The sequence below is a fragment of the Vipera ursinii genome, assembly GCF_947247035.1.
Source record: "Vipera ursinii genome assembly, chromosome: 8".
In the NCBI taxonomy this organism is placed as follows: Eukaryota; Metazoa; Chordata; class Lepidosauria; order Squamata; family Viperidae; genus Vipera; species Vipera ursinii.
The window spans coordinates 15,203,118-15,227,398 of record NC_139519.1 but is presented as its reverse complement, the minus strand read 5'-3'; the positions used below and the strand labels follow the sequence as shown (position 1 = coordinate 15,227,398).

Here is a 24,281-nt window from a genome sequence, read left to right as displayed (position 1 = left end):
GCTACAAGGAACAAGGTCTTTTCTCTCGTGTTTTGCCTCCTCTTTAGCTGGGCACACCTGTACAAAACTATGCCTTTTTCAACGTCATTCAGCAGTGAGTGGAAGCAAATAGGTTTACAAAGCTTCCTTATGCTAGGTTACCCCACTGGGCTGTATCAGTCAATATTGCTTCCTAAAGCCATCCACTTGAAGCCTTTCAGAAACATTGCAATATAACGCTCATCCTGATGAGCAGTCATAACGAAGATCTACTTCGCTATATATATGGGGTGCTGTATCTGTTGAGAAGGATGTTTTGAATGGAGTTAGATAGGGAACTTTCTTGAGGAAGATGGGAATTGAACTTAGGAGTTTCTCTATTCAACGCAGGCCTTTAGATCTCTAGCTGTAGGCTTGATCCACTCAAGTAGAATTCTTCAATGTTACAAATTCATAAAAGGAAAGGATGAAGCATCATCCTACTTCCCTTAATTTGCAGATGGACAACTATCTAACTGTCATCCACCTCTTCCTCTGGAGGGGTGATTAATATGTGTATGTTGCAGACTCACAACTGTGTCCTGATGGAATAAATATTCATGCTTTCAGTCTGAAAAATATAGATAGTCCTCAATTTACAACTGTATTTACAATGGCACTGGAAAAGTGACTTATGATGGGTCCTCATTCTTCCTCTCTCTTTTTCCTTATTATTGAACCAGACTACATAATTTATTTATTTTTTTAAATACACAAACATCATCATAATAAGTGGAGCTATTGGATGTTGCATAACTGATCTGCACAAAGGATTTCTTTCACCCGTTTTATTATTTTCCAACTTGGAGCAATAGCTTTTTTAAAAAAATGTTACTAAATTGAATTTAACATTTTTTTTTTTACAAAAACAGGTTCTGTAGGAACTGGCATAAGTTTATGTTTATGTATATGTATGTAGTTAATAGTTAATTAGAATAACACAATGATTACTGAGTATTAATATAACTCATTTTAAAAATATTTTCTGTTTTTATTAGACAAAAATTAGACACACTATTCAACCCCGACTGTTCTTTGGAAGGACAGTTACTGAATGGCTCACATCCTTTGGCTACCTAATGAGAAGACTCATTGGAAAAGACCCTAATGTCAGGAAAGATGGGAGGCAAAAGCAGAAGAGGACTGCAGAGGAGGAGATGGTTAGACAGTGTCGTTGACGCAATGAACATGAATTTGTGCAAATTCAGGAGACAGTGGAGGACAGGGCGAGGGCTAGTGTGTCCTGGCTCATGGGGTTGAAAACAATTGGACATGACTTAGTGACTGAACAACAACACAAAAAACCCAATACTGTCTAATCCCCCTTCGTGCAAATGTATTAATTACTCCCATAATGTTACCCTAAGATGAATCATTCTCTTTCAGCCCAATCTAACCCTAGGCTGATGTGGGAAAGGATGAAAAGGAAGTGCTGTACACAATTCCTGGAGCAAATCGGAGAGTTAGGTAGGGAAGTTAGATCTGCCTATCAACAGCAACTGCACGTAAGGTTCACACGACAACCATATCCGTTTTCCTGCAGATGGAAAAATATATAATATAAGCCATGATTTTGTTTCTTTCAAATGCAGCTTCTCCTGTGGAGCAACCCAGCTTATGTACAGTATCAGCAGGATACGTTTAGATATGATTCTCTTGGCAAATTCATTTCCTCCCTCACTTTAATTTATGTAGTTCCTCTGTATGGGCAGATGGGCTGTCATCTTTCAGGTTATCTTTCACATTCGTCTACAATTTATAACAGTGTGTTTGTTCTTCAGAGGTTTATTATTCTTATGACTCTTATCTAATCCAATATCTGAGTAATAACAGCAGCCCAGGAGATTGCAGTTCAATGTCTGGCTCCTAATATAATTTGCAATGACAGTGCTACCCTTTTTCAGGGTACATTGGGTTAAAGGCAGTTATTGCACAGCCTGTCCCCCTCCACCCCAGGTAAGGGGATTTCAAATGATTGATTCAAAGCATTTCTATCCTACTCTTCAACCAGTACGCCTTGACGTTACCATCAATTTACAGCACAATAATTTATCAATATAACTTAGCTGTTTATGTCTATGAATATGCAGCCTGTATTTTTAAAAAAGCAAATTTAAAGCAATTTTAGCTTTTTTCTTTATAATTGGGTCTATTTTCTCTCTCTCTATTTTTCTGGATTTAGTTCATAAAAGAATGGAGAGGGGAAAAGGCCATCTCTGCGTTTACAGTCTAAAGCAGTGGCTCCCAACCTTTTCTATACCCCGCACCTCTAGAATGCTTCTGATATATTCTCGCACCCCTTACAAAGGTTCGAAATAACAGCAACCAAATTATGCATATACACTATAATTTTATAGTTTCTGCACCCCCTGGAATATTGTCTTCCACCCCCAGGGGGTGTGAGCGCCCCTGGTTGGGAACATCTGGTCTAAAGCAAACAAAACCACAAAAGGAAAAAGAGGTGGGGAGGGAAGGGGGGAATGACCTAAATCAGAAGTGAATTCTTAGGGTCCTAGAGAACCTTTTATGTACAGCAGTAGTGCAGAGTGAGCAGTATAAATATTTTATTTTAGTTTATTTTTATTTTAATCCCATTTATATCCCGCCCTTCTCCGAAGACTCAGGGCGGCTTACAAGCTTAGCAGTAGCCTTCATTCTATGTATATGCCTGCTTATTAGGGCTTTCACACACCCCCAAGCGTCATTATTACAAAGTCAGCTTATTGCCCCCAACAATCTGGGTCCTCATTTTTACCTACCTCGGAAGGATGGAAGGCTGAGTCAACCTTGAGCCTGGTGGGACTTGAACCTGCACTAATTGCAGGCAGCTGGTGTTACTTAAGGAGGCATTAGCCCACTGCTCCACCAAGACTCTAAAGGGAAGAGGGGGGTTGTTTACTTTACAGCACCAGCTGGACTTCTATAGTTCAAAGACTGGAGGGGACAAAGGTTACTGCCTTCTCAGCTGATGATTTGAGACAACTAGAAGTGGTAACTCATCAGTTTCTGGAGAACTTTTCCTTCTCCTAGCCTAGAATGTCTAAGAAAAGACTGTTCAGTTTCCTTCAATTCTGTAAATCAGAGATTTTTCTAGAAATATTTAGAAAGAAGATCTAAGGGAGGAATATTGTACAGGGAAGATTATCAGATTCCCCTATACATTCCTGTGGGAATTGGGATTTTTGTCATCTGTCCCTCTTTGAGAAGTGTGTACTTTTGAATGATAAACCTTGAATTTAAAATTGGGTACTTTTCAGGTGGCTCTTGATACCAACAATCTCAGTAGTCTACCACCTGTTTCCCTGGCTTTGACGCAGATGAAGCTGCTGAGCTGATTGGGGCATGTTTGAGCTATCAATTATGCCTTCCTGGTCAAGAAATCCTCATATCCTCTTCAGATAAAAAGGAATATTACATTTACTCGGTGAAGCATTTTCTGAACACTGTGAGAAAGCACCAGGAAGACAAACAGTGATATATTCAAGAATGGTAAGGACTCTCTTTTTTCTCTCAACATTGAGAGGTATGACTGGATGAAAAATGATGAAGCTACTACAGTCTGAAGCCTTAAATTAAGGAAGGAAGGAAGGAAGGAAGGAAGGAAGGAAGGAAGGAAGGAAGGAAGGAAGGAAGATTAAAAGTGCAATTTGACAACTGCATAAATTCAAATCCAGTGAGTTGTACTAACTTCTCTCACTTCCCTTTGAGTAATATTATGAAACTTCTAAAAAAACAAATCTCATTCAAAGAGAATGCTTTTACGTTGTTCAACTCTAGACACCCTTGTGTTTACTAGAGCCCTTCTTTAAAGAAAGGCCATGTCAGGACAGTGCAGTAAGTTGAGTTAATTTGGCACAACTAGCGTGCAAACTTTCAAGCTCTATAGAGATTCTTCTCTGACTGAATGTTTTGTAAATTGTGATGATGGAGAAGACCAGTGATTGCCCCTTGTAACTTTGGAGGGGTTGATCAAACCTAAAAGAATAAGCCTCTGCTAACTGCTTGGTGCTAAAAGGTTTTCAATTCATACTGCACCAAAGATCCAAGAAACAATAATATGAATGTGTATGTATGAGTGCATATTTGTAAGTGTGTACTTGGCTATAATACTGTTTGATTCATACCAGACCAACCAAAGAAGGCAAAAGCTGAAATTCAAGCTTCTTATTGTTAGTTAAGTTTTTAAAAACACACATATTTTGGTGATGTTCCATGTTCTTTCAGGATCCAGAATAAGTAGACTAGTCTAAAATGATACTTCAGCAATCATTCAGGTATGTATATTTACTTTTCCACTTTTGTCTTCTAATGTGCTCTTTTCAGAAGATTCTCTCAGGTATCACTTTGGACTTTTATAAGGATGTTTCACAATAACTTGGATCAGAGGTAAAGAGAGCAGCTGTTGACTGGCAGACTTTTCTGTTGTCTTTTTTCATTTTCCATTTTGGAAAACTGGGTGAGAGAGCAGTCCGGATATCTGCAGAGAGTTTGTGGAATCAATATCCCTGTTAGGTCTACAACTTTATTTATTCAACTCACCGGCACAAAATAATATGCAAGATTTTTTTTTAACGTCCTTGATAAACATTTCCGGAAAGTTTTCATGTAGTTTTGTGCTTTGTGATTAGTTTCAAAAATAGGTTGTCCTTCAGTCGATTTTGGAACTCTCCTTTCAAATATATTGTTGATGCTGGAGTGTGAGTGGACATTTTGCTAAAACCTTTCTCTTACAGGATACACAAAAAATTCAATTCTAAGGAGCAATAAAAAGAAACTCAGAAAATGAAGATTCTGCTCTTTCCTAAACTAGCAACTGAATGCTCCCTGTGGCTCTGGTTAAAAGAGGGAAGAGAATCCCGGAAATTGGTTTTACTGGTTGTGTTTGTGGCTCTGCTAGTAGACAATATGCTTTTCACAGTTGTGGGTATGTGCTGTTTTGGTTTGCTCATTCCTCTTTGGAGTTTAATTAAATGTGCTGGCTTTTATGTCGCTGTTACCGTATAGTGCTTTCCCTCACTGCAAGAGCTACTACCTCTTAGTAGTAGCCATTCAATTTACCCAGAAATTTCCTGATATATCATTCGAGGGCATTCTGGGAAAAATAATATGGCTGCCAGTGGGAGTAATATTAGTTGCCGTATATGTTCATGTTATGTATAAGCAGATACCTTATTAGTTACCGTATATACTCGTGTATAGGCAGACATGCCAAGCCACATTTATCATAGTACAGTATGTTGGTTAAAAATTCAAGAGTCTGCTTATCTGTGGATGGGCTTATATGCAAGTATATATGGGAAATATGGGTAGTGTAGATGTGCCACCATATGTGCTTGTGGATAAGCCCATCTGTATATAAGCCAAACCCAATTTTGGGGGTGCATTTTGGCATTTAAGGTTTTCAACTTATCGGCATGCTTAGACAGTATTTGACTGCCATCACCCCAAACCTAATCAGATTGCCCTGGAATATTCTGAGTGTGTATGTCAGGGGTGGCCAGCCTTGGCAATTTTAAAACTGGTGGACTTCAGCCCCCAAAATTCCCCAGCCAGACATGCACAAGTCTTAAAATTGCTAAGGTTGGACACTCCGCTGTATGTGTTTGTGTTCCCAGATTAAAAAAAAAAAACAGTTGGTAGAAGGCAGAAGGCAATACATTTAAGCCAAAGCTAAAAACATGTTTTTGCAGGACAAATATTGCCTCACTTTTTTCTTTCTTTTAGTGCCAATCATCCCTTCATTTCTATATGCCTCACACAAAAATATCAGCCACTCTGCAATTCGGGCCACAGTTCCTGTGCCTTTCTCAGCTGATCCCTCTGCCTTGGGTTTCTTGGACTATGACAATAGCACAATGACAGTCTCAAGCCACGATGCTCTAGCCAGTGTCACTGGGAGCCAAGAAGGAACGGTTGCTCATCATTTCCCCATGGATGCCTTGAACCACAGCTGTACAGATAGAACGGACTCTCTTTCAGATGAAAATGTTCGCGTTGGGCTGCTCTTTGCCTCAAAAGCTTTGATGCAGCTCCTAGCAAATCCCTTTGTGGGACCCTTGACCAACAGGTAGGTCAGCTTTTAAACAAACCAATCAGGAAGACTTTCTGTAGTGCAACACACTCAACTTGCAAACTTTCCAAACATCCAGTAAGAGCCAGTTTGGCCTGGGCTAGAAACTAGGAAGCTCTGAGTTCTAGTCTCGCCTTAGGGCAGTCACTCATTCTCAGAAAGCAGACAATGGCAAGTCAATTCTGAAGTCTTGCCAATTCTGAAGTCTTCTCAGCACCTTCCTGTTATCTTAGCGAAAACTAACGGGGGGGGAGAGTTCTGTCTGAGATGCTTTTTCAAATTACATTTCTGCCCATTATCTTGCAGCTTTTCTTCCTATTTCTCAAGAATACTTCTTAAGCCTGTTACAGTTGCCATATTTGCAATAGGGCACCTATGATGAGTCACAATAGTTAGGAGAGTCAGAAGACATGCGTAATAGCAACTAAAGGAGGCAACTGCCACCTGATGTTTTAAAGCATCTCCAATACCATATTTGATCTGATATTAGATCAACCTAAGGATTTCAGGAAATGAAAATCGTGTCCCCTACTAAGATGGGTGTTCAGACACATAGTGGAAAATCTTCTGTTTCCTCCTTACTCCCCGTCGTTCAAGAAATGTTGTGAAGTAGCTTGTGTTCGACAGTGAACTCAAAATCTTTTTTTTTGGGTTCCTGTAGGATAGGATACCATATCCCCATGTTTCTTGGATTTGTTATTATGTTCATCTCTACGCTCTGTAAGTATGAACACCTACACAACATGTGTCTCTTCCAATGTTGCCGGATTTGCTCTACATATGGGAGCAGAATACAACAGTACTTTGTTTATCCCATCCAATAGAGATGCGAATAATACAGAAGCCGGTTTTTTTAATTTTAGAGGTTAAATCGTATGATGAATAGTTGAGGGAGCTAGATCTAGTTAACCTACCTAACAGAAGAATCAGGAGGGACATGATAATGCAGTAATGGTAAACCTTTTAGAGACCGAGTGCCCAAACTGCAAACCAAAACCCACTTATGTATCATCGGGTGCTGGGTGGGTGTGGCCCTTTGAGTAGGCGTGGCCAATTGGGTGGGTGTGGCTGCAGTGGTAGCTGCAGACTGGGTGGGACTAAAAAGTTCAATCAGTCAATTCCAACTTTGCGAGAACTTTTTTTCCCCACGAGAAGTTGATTAATTGAAACTTTTTTTGGGGTGGGGGTACATGGCGTCAGAGGCCTAAAGCGAAAAGGTTTTATAAAACCCAGCTGAAGGCCTAGGACTGGGGCGACGGCGCGCGTGCCCACAGAGAGGGCTCTGCGTGCCATAGGTTTGTCACCATGATGATAATGTCTTCCAGTACTTGGGGGGGGGGGGCTGTCACCGAGAAGCACCACAGGGCAGGACAAGAAATAATGGGTGGAAGCTTGTTAAGGATAGATCCAATTTAGAAGTAAGAATTTTCTGAGAGTGAGAACAATTAATCAGTGGAACAGTTTGCCTCCTGGAATTTTGGGTGCTCCATCACTGGAGGTTTTTAAGAAGACAATGGGCAATCATTTGGGATGGTATAATGGTTTCCTGCCTTGTGCAGGGGATTGGACTAGACTAGAGGACCTTTGAAACCTCTTCTAGTCCCATGGTACTATGTTCCTGGAATAATATTGGTTTTGGTTCTGGGGCAGGCAATCTAGCGTCCTGCAAATATTTTGGTCTCCAGCCCCTTAATATCTTACACCTTAGTTATATGGACTGGAGATGCTGGGGGATTAAAATATTAGAACAGCTCAGTTTGCTTCATCTTGATATTTGTCCAATATAATTCAATAAAATATGTAACCAGAATTTCAATGTCCTTTCTGTCTTTAAATGTTTGTTATTTTACAAATGACTGTTATTACTCAATTAGTCTTATTGATGTGAATGGATAACTATCAGTTTCTGCTTTACTTCTCATTTCCCAATATAAAATCAGTGTTGGCTTAGGCTTCCATCGATTTATTTTCAGAAACTCTACATGAAAATTCCAGCCTATGCATTTCTTCTCATCTGCATTGCTGTATGTATTTTCCCCCCTATATAACACTTCTTGCAAGTAATCTTCCCCTAATGTAATACATTTTCATTCTTACTTCCTTTTGTATAACTCTTTTGCTTTGTTCCGAACATTGTAAAAAACAAAATCTGAAAAATGCAGGTTTTGGCACACATAAAGGTATTGAGAGGTTCATGAATTGCTTTGGCCTAAAACAGACCAATTGACGAAGTGCAATCATTTAGCAACAAGGCATTGAAGTTCTCGCCAAAAGTCCTTCCCCCCCCCACAAAGCGTGCATAATTCCAGTAATCCGATTCTGCACCTTTTTCTTCCTTTAGTGTTTGCTTTTTCCAGGAGTTACACCTTGATGTTCATCGCTCGAGCCCTGCAAGGCTTTGGTTCTGCCTGCTCATCTGTTGCAGGTAAACATACTGGCAGGTATTACTGGCAATGCCACAAATCTTGCACAGCTGGGACAACATCCTGGATTGCCAGGAGGCACTTATGTAATTATTAATTAAATAGATTTATGCGGCTGTCCAACTCATACATGGTGTCTCCAGGCAGCACGTTGCATTAAAAATCCACAATACAAAACCTCCAGAAGTCCCCACTCCTCACTGCAAACATGATCATACAAGCCATACAAGCCAACCAGCTCCGAATCAACCTGGAGTCGCCAGGCTGGCTGACAAAACCAGGTCTTCAGGGCCTTCTAGAAAAGTAGCAAGGAGAGAACCAACCTTATTTCTGGGGGAAATGATATTCTAAAGGGAAGGAGCCACTACAGAGAAAGCCCTGTTTTCTAGGCTCCATTAAGCCTGCAACAGTGCCTTCCCACTGTGATGGGTTAGGAGGTTGTAACTGGGGAAAAGATAGTCCCTCTTTACATCTTGAAAGTGAAAGTCCTTGTTTAAGTTTGGTGTCTCCGGCGATGGACAGGAAAGTTGCCAGGCTGGATTATTGCTATTCACGTCACTTAGCTGGATGACCAAAGATCTCATTCACTCTAATAAACAGCCTTCCTTGTTCTCAAATAAGGGACCAAGAAGGAGATGCCTCCGGCAAGGTATAATTTCTATATTTACATCTTGGGGTAAAGGGAGCGATGCTGAAATTATAAATGAGTTGAAAAGTTTGTGGCAATTAAAAAAAAGAAATAAATAAAAAAAGAAAAGAAAACCTTCAACATTGGGGGGGGGGGAGCGTGCTTTCTCCCTGATCACAGATGAAACGACAGCTTCCACAACAGCTGGTGGGGAAAAACAGGGGAAAAGAAGAATCCCATAAACAACGTCTCATAGGTGGCTTCCGTCTTTCACTTCTGCACTGTCAGAATCCATTTATATCCTATTCATAAATGGAATGTTTCCAACATCATTCCATGGATTCTGCCATCTCCCGAAGAGAAGAGAATGGATGTGTATTGAACCGGCAATAGGCATTTCAAAGGAAAGGAGAAGCTGTTCGAACTGGGGAAACAAAAGGGGGGGGGGCTAGCATCTGGTTTTTGTCACGGAAGACAGCAATAAACATGAAGGGTCCTAAGTTCCTTTTTCCCACGAGATGGAGGATACGAGAGGAAGGATGGGGGACTGACCAAATGGGGGTTAAGGGGGGGTTAAACCGGGAACTCTTTATAAGGGTTTACTTCGTGGAATAATATTAAGTCCTGTCTCGTTTCTACAACCAAGCATGTCATAGTAAAGATTCTTTTTGGAATAGATTTGACTCCAAGGATTTTGTCTTCCTAAGACGTGGTTTGGGGTGGGTCCTGACATGCACAGTGCAATAACGCTAACCCTAACCCATGCCTGTGGCTTTTTCCAGCAACTCAGAACTGATTGGCTTTGCTCTGTCTCTGCCTGCAGGACTGGGGATGCTTGCAAGCGTGTATCCCGATGACTGTGAGAGGGGAAAAGCAATGGGAATAGCATTGGGAGGTCTGGCATTGGGAGTGCTTGGTGAGTAAATGTACACTTAATATTGTTTAGGCCATCGAGGAACTCACGCAGAGCTCACTCTGGTGTATCTCCCCAGCTACTTCCATTTAGGACTCTGTTCATTGTTCAGTTGGCTTGCTCTGTAGTTCTCTGGTAGCAAGTAGGACATTTCCCAATAGCTAAACTGGAAAAACGTAGATTTGCTGTACATCCAAATAGGTGTCTGCATGTAAGCACGACCTCCTATGGATTACTGTATCGCTCAGCATTCCTGGAAGAGAACAAGTGAAGAACATTGGAGTGTACCTCAAGAGTAGATACTCCTAATAAGGTCACCCAAAGCATGAAGCTCACTGTAGTTCCACCCCAAACACAAGCAGGGATATTGAGTGGCAAGGATATAGGAGGATACTGGAAGGTCACCACCTTAGTGATAATAGCAAAGGCATCGTTTTCAGTGATAAACTATTCCTGTATTTGACCAAGAAAACTAAATTCCTGGACAATATATTGGATGATGCTCACCACGCTACTGTGGAGCAGCTGAAGTTCTTTTGGAGTATTAGTGGTGTTTATGATGCATATTGTTGGCGATGTTTTTATCTATTTGTTTATTAAATTTATATGCTGCCCATCTCACTGATAAGGTGACTCTGGTAGGGCTATGTTGATATGCAGGAAGAGAAAATCCAAGCCATCCAAAACCAGAATTCACGTGGGAACATGGAATGTTAGAAGCATGAACATGGGGAAGTTCAACACAGTCAAAGATAAAATGAATTGACCACGCACTGACAGGTATCAATGAACTGAAATAGATTGGAGCTGGAAACATTTAGTCAGAAGTTCAGACTGTTTACTACACAGCACAACAACAGTGACAACAAAGAAGGAACATTGTAGCTTCGATTGTCGGAAAGGATACACTGTAGAAAAGACAGTTCTTGGCTATAATTGCAATCCATGGCCAAATACTATCAGGTAGACTTTGTGGACAACCCTTGCCTAAGTTATCCACTGATGCAGAAGACAAGGAAGTTGATGAGTTTTATGGTCAAGTTCCATCACATCCTACAAAGGAGGTGTGTTTTTATAGTATGATTCTATTGGAAATAAAAAAGGGGTTGGACTGTGTGTAAAAGAGAAATGAAGCAGGAAAAGAACCGTTTACCAAGCAAATAACCCCAAATGCAAAGTGATTTATTGTTGACCCAATAAATCACAAAAGGACAGCAAGGAAACACCCAATGTCCTAACCCACCGGGAACGTTCGATGCCTTTAGGGAAACACCCCAAAGGGAACATTTTTAGCTACTTCTGCTTTCTCCCTTCTTACCTACAGTGTGCAGGACTTATTGGGTGAAATCTTTATCTTGTGTGTGTCAGCTTTGCTGGGTGGATTGCTCATGTAATCAGAAGGAATCAGTACCAGGATTTCTTGTCATCCGGGGCTTCTCTCTTTTAGAGGAGCCCGTCTTTGTTCAGCTGAATAAAAACGTAAAGCTTAAAGGCAAATTCTGGTTTCCTGTATTTGTTTAATCAAGCAAAACCTCAGAACCTGCACAGCACTATCTTCATAGATTTGTGTTTATTATGCGTATTTTCATACTAGCCCTGCTGATGTGTTTTCTTTGCAGTGGGAGCTCCATTTGGAAGTGTGATGTATGAGTTTGTTGGGAAATCATCTCCTTTTCTGATCCTGGCAGTCTTGGCTCTCTTAGATGGAGGTAAGTCATCCTTTGAAGTGGTCGGGTCAGGGCCCACCTTGAATCATTAAGCTGAAAAGGACGGCTCCAGCTGCCAATTTTTCTGTGAAATAAACACCACCAAGCATGGTGGGGCTTACTTCTCAGAAAACATCCTAAGGAGAGGGCAGAGTCAAGGGAGAACTGAGCTACTGAAGCAGGGAACGGGAAGTAAGGTTCAACATAATTAGTAGGAAGGATGGAAGGATATTTCCAAGCCCGAAATAATAACATTTCTGTTTTAGCTTTGCAGCTTTGTATCCTGCATCCAACCAAGATTTCACCCGAGGTAGGGCAAAAATACCCATTCATTTTTTTTTCTTTCACATATGTACTAAAATATATATTTTTTTACCCTACTTGTTGATGCAAAGGATCTACACATCTGTTTACTTCTGTTTCCCCCCCCAATGCAAAATAAAATGATGGTTTAAAAAAGAATAATCTAAAATATCGCAACAGGAGCTATAAAAGCAAGAGCAAAGCAAGCATTTTACTTGAATATAGGAACTCGGAAAGCTGCTTGAAAAGCAGGCTCTTTTTTTTGCAGAACAAAAACAAAAACACCCCACCAACATAATGTCTTCCTCTGAAGCACTTCTGTTTCCTCTTTGTATTTTCCAGAGCATCAAAGGAGCCTCCTTGTTGACCTTGTTGTGGGACCCCTATATTTTGATCGCAGCAGGTAAGTTTTCTTGCCTCTGTTATGGGTGTTTGGTTTTTGAGGATGCAATACCTGTCTTCTAAACTTAGCTTCTGTGGAACTGAGGTGGGTTTAGGAAAGGTTCTTCTGATCAGCACCACCATTGCTTATTGTTTCTGGTCCTGCCTGCTGGAACAACACAGCACAAACGCATGGCTGGCTACCGTGTAGTTGAAGATGGTTTTACACCTCTCCAAGCAAAACGCACCCTAGTCTTTCTATCGTCCCATGCAGCAAATCAGAGAGTCTAAAGAGGGTATTTGTAGGAGAAGAGCAGGCAGAGCCGGGGGCAGAGCTAAGCGAGTTATCAGCCTAGAGTTGTTTTGTTACCACAAACGATCTACATCCGACTCGTCATGAATTCTCTTGACTCTTATCTAGTACTAATTTAGTGCTGAACGTTAGTTGACTAGATTCTTGTGTATAGGGTTGAGCAATACAGCTTCTTTACCGCAACTTAACTTATGGTCCTGATTCTTCCCATCTAACCGTATTAGGTCATTGCATATACTGCGGACTTCCAAATTAATTGCTGTCCAACTTCTCATTCAACCACATCCAAGAAACGTGAGCTCAGCCTATGCTCCATTGTCAAACTAACAGAAGAATTTGAAGGAAGTCCTTCCTAAAATTCTCTCTGCCTGAAAGGCATTATTTCATATTTTACATCTGCCCTCCTGGGCTAAGCAGTGGCTGCATTTCTTGGCCTTTTGCTTTAGGATACCCCTTCAGTTACTCAATAGGTGCTATCATGTCCACCGTCACTTGGGGTTTTACAAGTCCAAGAACATTCCGTTCCCTCCCATCCCTTGTCATTGGCCTCCAGTCTCCCAATCATTCCATCATAGCCTTTCTTTCCATCTATGTTTTACTTTCCCCATGCCTTTCTTCAGATGTGATGCTCTCAGCTGCACCCTGTAATCGGGGTGGGAGTCTGGCCGATGCTCTGCCAACTGGAAGAAAACTCACAAAGGTTCTGCATCTTTTCTCTCCCTCCAGGTTCAATTTGCTTTGGAAACATGGGAGTTGCTATTTTAGAGGCTACCTTGCCCATTTGGATGATACAAACCATGTGCTCCCCAGATTGGCAACTGGGTAATTTTTTTTTAAAGTCATTTTCATAGGAATTGGATGGTGATAAAATATGTTTAGATTAATTTGGTGTTTAAATTTTACACTAAATACGCACTATATTTAAAATAAGTTCAAGAGGACTTCGAAACCATTTGTGTTCCTTGGGGTAGACTTGGTCTTTGAATGGCAAGCTGAAAGCCATACTTCAAAATTAACAGATGGGTCAATCTGGATTTGTTTTAATTCTGTTTATATTTAATTAAAATGAAAATAATGCTTATGAAAAAGATAATTTCCACTTCTGCCCAATGAAAAGCATTCAGTGGGAATTGGGAAGGAACTCTGGGATTGGTATTCTATTGTATCTTTTGATGCATCAGCCTTGAGTAAGTTGGAAGAACCGTGTCTTCCTTCCTATATGAAACAGGCTCAAAATGGGAACTGTCCATGAAGGTTGGCCATTAGCTTTATCTGGACAGGAAGTAATATAATAAGTTTCCTGTTTGGGCTGCAGCTTTGCCCAAACCACAGTAATCTTTCTCATGCATGTATGAGTTCGTATCGATCTCAGTTTTATTCCTAGCCTCATACCTGTCTGCCTTATCCTTCAGTCTCACCTTAGTAGCAGCACAGGTAGATTCATGTGTGCTGATGCATGCGAGTAGTGCAGTATTAACTAAAAAAAAGAGGGTCTTCCTTCATCTGTTAATGAAAGCTGATTCGGTCAAGAGAGAAAGAAAAAGAAAGAGTGAAATCTGGGCCTATGGCCATTGAAGAGTTTCCTACTGATCAAAGAAAATGCTTCTTTAGAGGCAGAAGGATGATGACTCAGCCTATGGCAATTATGTGCCACCATGGAGATAGCATAATGAGATGAAATAGCTGTCTTGTGCTGTAAAAGGCACTGAAATTGAATTTATAGAGGAACAATGCTTTCTCTGTGACACTTTCTGCCACAACAATTGAATTGCTACCTTGGCTTAGCAGAGCAATTGAGGGCTGCTAATCGGTTTAAAAAGCCAGCCAGGAGGAACCCTCGATAAGATGGAGGATCTGTGAGGATGACTTGCCATCTTCTTTTTTTGCCTTTCAGAAAAACAGCAGGGGGGATATGAGTGAGGTTGTTTTCAAGAGTATAGCAAAAAACTAGGGGTGGTGATGGTGAAGGGATGCCCATTCTGAGCCTGGAGACAACATCCATGCAGGGCAAAGTTCTCCATAGTCTTTCTAGATCTGTGCTCCCCTGGTTTTGTGATACCATCCCATTATTTTTTCCCCACATCCATTCTCCCTATTTTTATGTTCCTTGATATTTGCATTGCTCCACTTGTGCATGGCATCTTTGCTTTATCCTGAATGCCTTTGGCGGCATCTATGTTGATTTTCTAACAACAACAACAACAACAACAATAACAATAATAATAGGGACCTTGGAGGTCATCTAGTCCAACCCCCTGCTCAGGCAGGAAACCCTATACCATTTCAGACAAAATGAAAACAATAAATCTGGGCTCCCCAATTAATAAGACTCTGAGTAGTTCCTTTGATCACTTACCAGAAGGAACATTCTGTGCAGTGCATTAATCGTCTAAGGCAGGGGTGTCAAACTGACGGCCCCGTGGGCCAGTTGCATCATGTGGAGGCTGCGCCCACCCGTTCAGGTGACATGGCAAGTTTGACACCAGTGATCGAAGGGTAGCTGAGAAAGCCGATGTTTCAGGACCGTGGATAGCTCCACAGTGACAACTTGCATTCACAAGTATCTACCACGCTGCAGTCTTCCCTAGTTTCCCCCCCTGATGCTTCCCTCTTCCTAAATAAACTGTGGGGGAAAATGGAGCAATGCTTTGATTTTGAGCCAAATGGCACATTAATTTGTTTGTGTGATTTTCAAAACTGTCCATCTCACAGCAGTGTCTCTGGATAGTGTACACAGATTAAGATCACCACCACTATTTGTAACCCATGTCACCCTGATTAAAACAACAACTTCTTAAACAAAAGACAAGTCACCTGCAGAAACTCTTGGCCCTTGTCCACCAATTGTCATTGTTTCCTGCACAGAGGTCCAAATCCTTGCTTGTCACCGTGTTCACTGAGTGATCTGAACCGTGGTTTTTCTTAGTCAATTCTAATCTATAGAGTGAAGATGAAAAAAAAATACTGAGCGTGGAACTAGGATGAATTTCTTGGAGAAAGGAAAGACTAAACATGTATTAATTTTGCTTAACAATTGAAAGAGCAATGAATGGGATTTAGATTTTGTTTTAAACAAGTTTTATTGATTTTTAATATTTACATGTACATGTGAAACAATATGGTGGTTGGGTAATTAAAATACGTAAGAAATAGCCATTTGTAAATAGGTCAGGTTACATCAACAGAGATGCCCCCTCTAATTTCCTTAGTGATTACATAGTGAAAATAAGCGTTTAGTATATTTCTAGTTATAACCTAAATCAATCAACAAAATTCAAAATATATTTTCACTAATCCATATCAATATCCTGTTCTTAAATTTTATCTAATTGCAATAGGATATTCTAGAATAGCCTATAGTATATAGAAAAAAGCTTAATTTTGGGTAACCCACAATTCCTTATTTCAATAAAGAATAATTCTTTTGTCTACAAAACTTATATTGTTCATTACAAAGCATTTTTATGTTTTACCATTAAAGTCTAAATTTTCATCTTAGCAAATCACCAGTTATTAGAAATATATTTTTCCCTTAACCGTTCAACAATTATTAAAATGCTATCTTTTATATATAAAATTCTAGATTCTATACTATAGTTCAAAAATAGCCACTGAATATTCTATAAGGCATCTTAACCGTACATCAATTATTAAAATACCATCTTTTGATATGTCATTCCAAATTCTGTAATATAGTTCGGAGTTATATTTCCTTTACAAATCTAAAAATTAAATGTAAAATCAGTGATATTTTAGAGCTTCCCCTTAATCCATAAAAAGATATTTTTATAGTCTATCTTTAGGAATCCCAAAAAAGAAACAAGTTCAGTCTTTTAAATCTAACTCTTGCCTTCCTTTTGTGCCAATCATACTTCGCTCTTGGTATCTTTAAATTCTCAAATGTATCTTCCTTTCTTCCTAGACCCCTTATTTAAATCCAGAGAGCGTATCCAAATGTCAGTTTTGCAAGGAAAATGTCCCCTTTGTAAACATTGTATATTTGCTTTGGTAGTTCGGTCTTTGGTGGTTGATATAATATAATTGTCATTAAATCAGTCAAATCTTTTTGTTCTTCCAATTCTGTCTGGGTTAGGTAGAAAGTAGTAGCTGGTATTATGTTTGACATTTGATTAATTGAATTCTCAATATAGTGTATTTGAAGGCCTTTAGTGTCTTCACTCTTGCTGTTGCTTTCTTCATGTGCTGTTACTTTTTGGCTTGTAAGTTTTGCAGTTGCTATTAAAGTTTGGACTTTAAGGTTTTCTGTAGGTTGCTTTTGTTGTTCTTTGAAATCTATTTTAGTGTTAGTTTCCACTTCTTCTGTTTGGTTTTGGGTTATCTTTTCCTCATTTACAGTCAGAGTTTGATTTGGTGGCTTTAAATTGTCAGATTTTTCTTGCAGCTTGGCTTTAATTTGCTCTGTCATTGCCAAGATCGTATCCAGTATTAGTTTATAATCAAGTGGCGGGATGTATTCATCCATTTCATTGTTGTTTACAGTTAAATCTTCCATGGAGGCTGTTTTAATAATAGTCAGAGATTTTCCACCTCCTGAAGCATTGTATTCAGTGCCAGGTGTTCCCACACTTATCTTCAAGGACAGCTCTATTATTCAGACAGCTCTCACAACAGAAAAAGGAAATTTACTTGCTGTACCAGGTTTCGCCACAAGATATCATCAATAATATATAACATGCAACGTAAGAGGTTTTTTTTCTTTTTCTTTTTCCAAATTAATATAGAACTTTTGTAGGATTAGTCCAAATTTTTTTCTTTAATTCACAGTTTAAAGAGAGAATAGGATAGTGAGTCCCCAGCAACAAATAAAAGCTTTTTAGTAAATACAGCTGAAATTGCTGAAATTCTTTGCTGCATTAATTGGATTTCTTTTGTGACTTTGAGGCTTTAAGATTTGTTCCCAAAGTAGATATTCGCCATTTTCTCAAAAAATGGGGAAGGAGATTTTCAGGAAAGTCCCACAGGAAGATGATTAAGGGAATAGGAAAGGTAAAAGTTCACCCAGGTCCTCCAGATTGCTTCTTAGTGCTAGGTAGTACTTTTGGCTTTCGGCAAGGGGTGGCTTAGTGATTGGCTATCTTTATGGCCGGTCTCTTCTTCGGGCCAAAGGAGATGATCCTGGATTCCAGCGGAGGGCTGCTGCCCTTCCGCGATCGCAGGGAAGTCCTCCTCTCGGTAATCGCCCCTCCAGGGCAATTTTTGACCCTTTTCAGGGTCCTCCAAACAAGAAAGAAACGGACAGCAGGAGACAAACTGTCCCTGCATGTCTGGAAGTGTAGCGCGCACGAACCGGAAGCCGAATGGGATCTAGATTTAATGACATTTAGAGCAGACTAATTGGGGGGAAAAAAACCTTCCACAAAGTGGCATCTCAGATAACTGAGACTGGTTTTTTTTCAATGGATGGGGAAGATATGACTTGCACTTCAGCACCATCTTAATATAAAAGAATCATATTTCATCTCATACTCAAGGGTCTCCAATCTACAATTATAAATATCAAAACACTTTTGTTTGTTCTTTTACTGAAAAAACCCCCTTATAATTATATATAACAGGTCTTCAATAGGAAATATAAATACATTGAAAAGGTATGCTATAAAATCAGGATGACACTGTTGGCTGACATTTACATACTGAGTACGTTTTTAATTTGCTCAACCTGCTGTTCCTTAGCAAAATGAAAAGAACATAAATTTCCCCAGAGGACCTGCAAAACAAGTAACAAAAAAAATCTAGGAAATTAAACACAAATGATTAAGTTTATATAAGCCCAGTGTCATTTTTCAGGCAAACAGAGATGCTGGTGATAACATTTGTCATCTGCAGGGAGAATAAATTAATGATAAGGAACTGCCTGTCAAATATTTGATTTTGGTTCAATTATAACTGAAAAGCAAATTACTCTTCTGTTGGTGCAACGTGTAAAGTAGAAACAAAAGAGGAAGGGATGGGCTTAATATAGGTCAATGCCTGCAAGGACCTGGCCATGAAACTTGTTCTGAATACAATGGATGTTATGAAGCACCAGATACATTTTGCAGTTCAGGCAGGAAGTAGCTATCTCTTAGCAACCGGATGCTGCCTCTAAAGATTGAGTTGAAACATCATGCTTAGTACCTTTTGTTAGAAATTTGCTCCATACCTTGTCTATTTTCAATTGAACACCAAGTTTTTTTTTATAGGACAATCTGCAATGACACTCTGGTTCCTTATTTTTATTGAAGAATATGTCTGTTGCATCTGTTTGTGTGTACATACACACAAACACCCACGTACACAATAGGATTCCAAGCAAAGGTTCAGGAGGGGCTTTGAAATGCTGGGATGCCTTCCTTTCAAATGGGTCCTCTTTTGTTTTGCAGGGGTAGCTTTTCTGCCTGCCAGTATCTCTTATCTAATTGGGACCAATCTCTTTGGGATACTGGCCAATAAAATGGGGCGGTAAGTAAAAAGCTTTCTGAATCCTGAAGTACTTGAGCTATTGTTGCAGTTTTTGAACGTGTTGTCATGGAGAAAGGAGTAATTTTGGGGAGTGTTTCCTTTGTGATGTAGATTAAACCAGGATCCAATCCAATCCAATCCAATCCAATCCAATCCAATCCAATCCAATCCAATCCAATCTATCTCTATTTATCATCTCCATCCATCCCTGGCCAGCTATCCAACCCCAATCTACTTATCCATCCATCCCTTATTTATCTATCCTGCAATATTTAGCTTGCCTAAAGGTCTACCTACCTGCCTACCTATTGGTTAGAATTCCACAGAGAATTATTGCAGGTATTTCAGGACACTTCTGATAGGGGAATCTATTGCTGATTTCTGCAAAGAAAGGTACCCCAGTATTGATGGCTTTATTGAATTTGCAAGATGAAACATTCAAACAGCCTTTGGAACTTTTGATATTGTTTGTTCATTGCCTTTCTTGGCAGCTGGCTGTGTTCACTGATTGGGATGATGGTCATAGGAGTCAGCCTCCTCTGTGTGAGTATGACAACACATTGCATAACCAGAAATGGAGAAACCTAATGCCAGCTTAATATCTGCCAACATAGGAAGGTTGCAGGTAGCACAGGAATTTCAAAGAAGATATGGAAGTGGCAGCCTGGATCCTAACAGAATTTTATGAGAAAAGATATATACTAGTAAACAATGGAAAAAACATGGGAAAATTGAAAAGTGAAGGAAAAAAGATTCCTCCCAATCTTTCACCCATTTCTTGTCTGATTTTTCCATCCTATGCCACCAGTTTCTTCTCCGGACCTTCATGGGTCTAGTCCAGTGAATTCCTTCAAAGTAACTAGAATCTGACCTGATTAGGACATAAACCTAACTAAGGGACGGTGTCCTATCTTGCTTAGCGTCTTATGCAAATCTACTCATTATCGTTCAGAAACCATGATTTATTGTGTACTCTAGTTAGCTTTATTAAACCATGGGTAAACAAATCATATCAAGGTGTGATATGCCAGGAGATCCTCAAGACTGATAGAAAAAAAATACACTTTGAAGGTTTTCCAAAAGGCTTTTATTCTGTTGAATGTTGCATCAATATTCAAGGTGCTGGTGATGACCTATAAAGCCCTAAATGGCTTGGGTCCGGGATATCTGAGGGAACACCTGCTGCCGGCATCAAGTTCCCTTCATCCTGTGCGCTCCCACAGGGAGGGCCTTCTCAGGGTGCCGCCGGCAAAGGATTGCCAGCGGGCAACACCCAGGGGGAGGGCCTTCTCTGTGGGCGCGCCTGCCCTCTGGAACCAGTTACCCGTAGAGCTTAGGACTGCCCCTGATTTTCGTTCATTCCGCCGGGACCTGAAGACCTGGCTCTTTGAGCTTTCCGGCCAGGACTGAGGATTTTTTTAATTTTTTTAACTTATTGTAATTGGGTTTTTAATCAGAGATATACGGGTTTTAGATTTTAATCAAGGAAAATTTAATCTATTTTAATTGCTATTAATTTTTGTATTGTAATGTTGTTTTAATTGCCTTGTGAACCGCCCTGGGTCCTACGGGAGAAGGGCGGTATATAAGTTTAATAAATATAAATATAATATTTCTGCTGCCTGAAGTTTTCATCAAAAATAAGATACTTTTATGACTTCTTCTGAGCCTTAATCCACCCTTTCTCTTGTATAACCCTAGATTCCCCTGGCTCAGAATATTTATGGACTCATTGGACCTAATAGTGGACTTGGTTTTGCCCTTGGTAAGATTTTTCAAAGACTTGGTAGCCTGCCCCAAACCAATCCAGGACAATTATCTTCCGTTAATTTTACTAGGTACAGACGGAGCTGAATTGTTTTACAAAAGGAAGTGAAACTTTCCTGTAGTCAAGCCCAGCCGAGGGATTTTATGGGCACATTAATTCTTGGCAGAAGATTTCATTATGGTGGGATGGGGAAGAGTAACTTTTTTGAGCTTGAAAACTGAAGAGAACACAATGTATATTTCAGATGGTTTATGATGGCTACTTCATTTATTTATTTATTTTATTTTATTTTAATTCCATTTATATCCCGCCCTTCTCCAAAGACTCAGGGCGGCTTACAAGCTTAGCAGTAGCCTTCATTCTTCATTCCAGCCTCAGAGAATATTTTGCAAGCATCGTGGCTTGTTGTTCATGAAACATGAATGGGGGATGATGAAGTGCTATTTCTTACGAGATCTTTTTGTTTTATTTTGGGGACAGGCATGGTGGATTCGTCAATGATGCCTATCATGGGATACTTGGTGGATCTTCGCCACACGTCTGTTTATGGCAGCGTCTATGCCATTGCTGACGTAGCTTTCTGCCTGGGCTTTGCAATTGGTATGGGCTAATACTCATCATGGTGATGTAAATTGCATTTTTGTTGCATCTATTTGCTGGCAATTCCTAGGAGACTGATTGACTAATTGTTTATTTACAAAAATAAGCTTTTTCTAACATGTGCATGACAGAAAAAGAATGAAAGCAAAAGCCAGATTTAGTTATGCTTTGAGGAGACTCATTCCAATCAACACAGAATGTTATCATGGATAACTTTTTTAAATGGATTTCAGTCAGTCTATGCATACATTATTAAGTCTGGTTCTAACTGGAGAGAGACAGACAGACGGAGGGAGGGAGGGAGGGAGGGAGAATGTTTAATTTGTTAGAACTAAGTTTGTAAGTTTTGAATTGATAATATGCAATTTACTGGAAGACAGAGGCATGTGAATTATTATGAATTATTTACTGTGTTGGTTCCATCCTGCCATTCATACAGGAGCTGAAAGTGCTCTCTTTCCTTCAATTTCCCTACACAAAAGTAGGCTGGGCAGAGAGGGAGTGATTGGCCCAAAGACAATCCCATGTTGATCCCATGACTGAATCTGATCTCCTCGTGCTTAGTTCATTGTCTCTCTGCCAGAAGAACAGAAGTGGAGCCATGGAATCTTTACCAGCTGCTTCAAATATGAGTTTCTAAAGGAGATCTGCACTTTTACAACTCTCCCCAATTTGCTGATTCTTCTACATAGACTAGAGCAGGGGTCTTCAAACTTGGCCCTTTTATAACTTGTGGACTTCAACTCCCAGAATTCCTCAGCCAGCGTGCCTGGCTGAGGAATTCTGGGAGTTGAAGTCTACAAATCATAAAAGGGCCAAGTTTGAAGATCCCTGGCATAGAGGCTGTCTCTTGATCACAGCACTTACTCTTTTTAAGATTGGTGATTCTCTTCTCAGAGAGGACCCTGAACCCTAAACCTACTTAGTTTTTTTTAAATCCCTCTTTCTCACCTTTTAATTTTCCCTTTGCTGCCAAAAAACAAGCCAGTAAGCAGCAACACCTGAAAACTATGCTGCATTTCAGAGAAATGCATCTTCCTCCACCTCCTTTATTGAATAAGCTAAGGCTAACTCTCCCTAGTCAGAATAACACGAGTATTTTTTTAACAGGTCCCTCCACAGGGGGCGCTCTAGTAAGAGCCATTGGCTTCCCTTGGCTCATGGTCATCATTGCAGGCATCAACCTCACATACGCGCCTCTGTGTTGGTTTCTACGGAGCCCCCCAGCCAAAGAGGAGAAGATTGTGAGTTTGGCCAAAAATGGGAAGGGATGGGTTCCTGGTGGTTGACTCCAAAGGGGAATAAAAAAATCCAAAGGATGGTTTATTTATCTATTTATTGTTGACAATAATTAACTATTTTCTTAATAATTAAGGTATTTGTATGATTTGTAATTGTTAAATAATTATCTAATCTCTTTTTAAGATTGATGCCAGACCCAGCCCAAGAATGACCATAGAGCTGGTGTCCTCAACCTTGGTAACTTTAAGACTTGTGGACTTCAACTCCCAGAATTCTGGGAGTTGAAGTCCACAAGTCATAAAAGGCCCATGTTTGAAGACCCTTGCCATAACAAATGCTAGACTGATATCACCGGGTATGACAGTGATGCTCATGCTGGCCTTTTGCTTCCCATCTTCCCTCTCAGGCGATTCTAAGCCGGGAGTGTACTACGCAATCCAGATGTTCCATCACTCAAAAGACACTTCAAGAGTTTCCACTCACAGACAACAGCGATGAAGAAAATGAGACTGATTTCTAAAAAGAGGAATCCACTTCTCTCTTCCTTTTTCTCTCTCTTCCAAATCCTCTTCTATTAACTGTATCCTGTATTTTTTTTCCTGGCAAAGTCCATTGTTGTAGTTTGTGGAGTGACCAAATTTAGAAGAATCTTTGAGACCTTTCTTTCAGAATATTATGGCTGTAAGCTCTCTGTTTATTTAGGGCAGGGGTCTTCAAACTTGGCTCTTTTATGACTTGTGGACTTCAACTCCCAGAATTCCTCAGCCAGGCATGCTGGCTGAGGAATTCTGGGAGTTGAAGTCCACAAGTCATAAAAGGGCCAAGTTTGAAGACCCCTGATATAGGGAGTTATTTCCAGTTCTGAGAGGGAGGCCTACTGTACTTTAGGCCTTTCTTCTCTCATCTCAAAACAATATTTGACAGAAAAACCTTTTTCTTAATACTCTTAGCTGCTTCACTGCTTTTAACAGGAGCTTGCACACAGCTCTCCACATGATTATTGGCACTATAGCAAAATATGCATTGTAAAAAGAGAAAATTGCCCTCAGGTCGAGCTCAGCTCTTAAATGTCCTTGGAATTTTCTCAGCAACAGACTGAGATATTTGTCCACTTCCCAATCAATGTTGCAACCCAACCCAGCTCCAAGTATTTATTAGCAGAGTGGCACCTGTCATAGAGTGTCATGATCTCTTAGTGTCATTGTGCAAAATATTGGAAGTGCAAAGTCTGACAGTTTTGATTCTCTCTCCTTTGAAGATGCCCATGTATGCTGGAAGCATACTTGAATGTTAGAGGCAGCATTTCTCTCGTTCTCTTGTCTTGCACAGGTTTTGTGATATTTTGGGGAATCCTAATAAAGGTATTTCTTAGTTATGTTTCCCCTCCCACCTTTTTAATTCTTTGTTAATCCCTTTTATATTCTATAAATGCGTGTTTAGGCCCTCTTGTGGAT

The 24,281-nt window shown here is 40.1% G+C and overlaps 1 protein-coding gene across 1 annotated transcript; it reads left to right on the top strand.

Annotated features, from left to right (window-relative positions):
• Nucleotides 1–4,800: 4,800 nt before the first annotated feature.
• Nucleotides 4,801–23,347, top strand: SLC18A1 (solute carrier family 18 member A1; the record flags this gene model as incomplete). The annotated part of the gene is made up of 15 exons (XM_083368890.1): nucleotides 4,801–4,942; nucleotides 5,743–6,085; nucleotides 6,750–6,808; nucleotides 8,430–8,513; nucleotides 9,963–10,055; nucleotides 11,672–11,761; nucleotides 12,025–12,068; nucleotides 12,404–12,464; nucleotides 13,482–13,577; nucleotides 19,139–19,217; nucleotides 19,709–19,760; nucleotides 20,919–20,982; nucleotides 21,466–21,585; nucleotides 22,696–22,829; nucleotides 23,234–23,347. 15 exons carry the CDS (start codon nucleotides 4,801–4,803, stop codon nucleotides 23,345–23,347), a joined length of 1,575 nt encoding a protein of 524 aa, XP_083225016.1.
• Nucleotides 23,348–24,281: the final 934 nt, after the last annotated feature.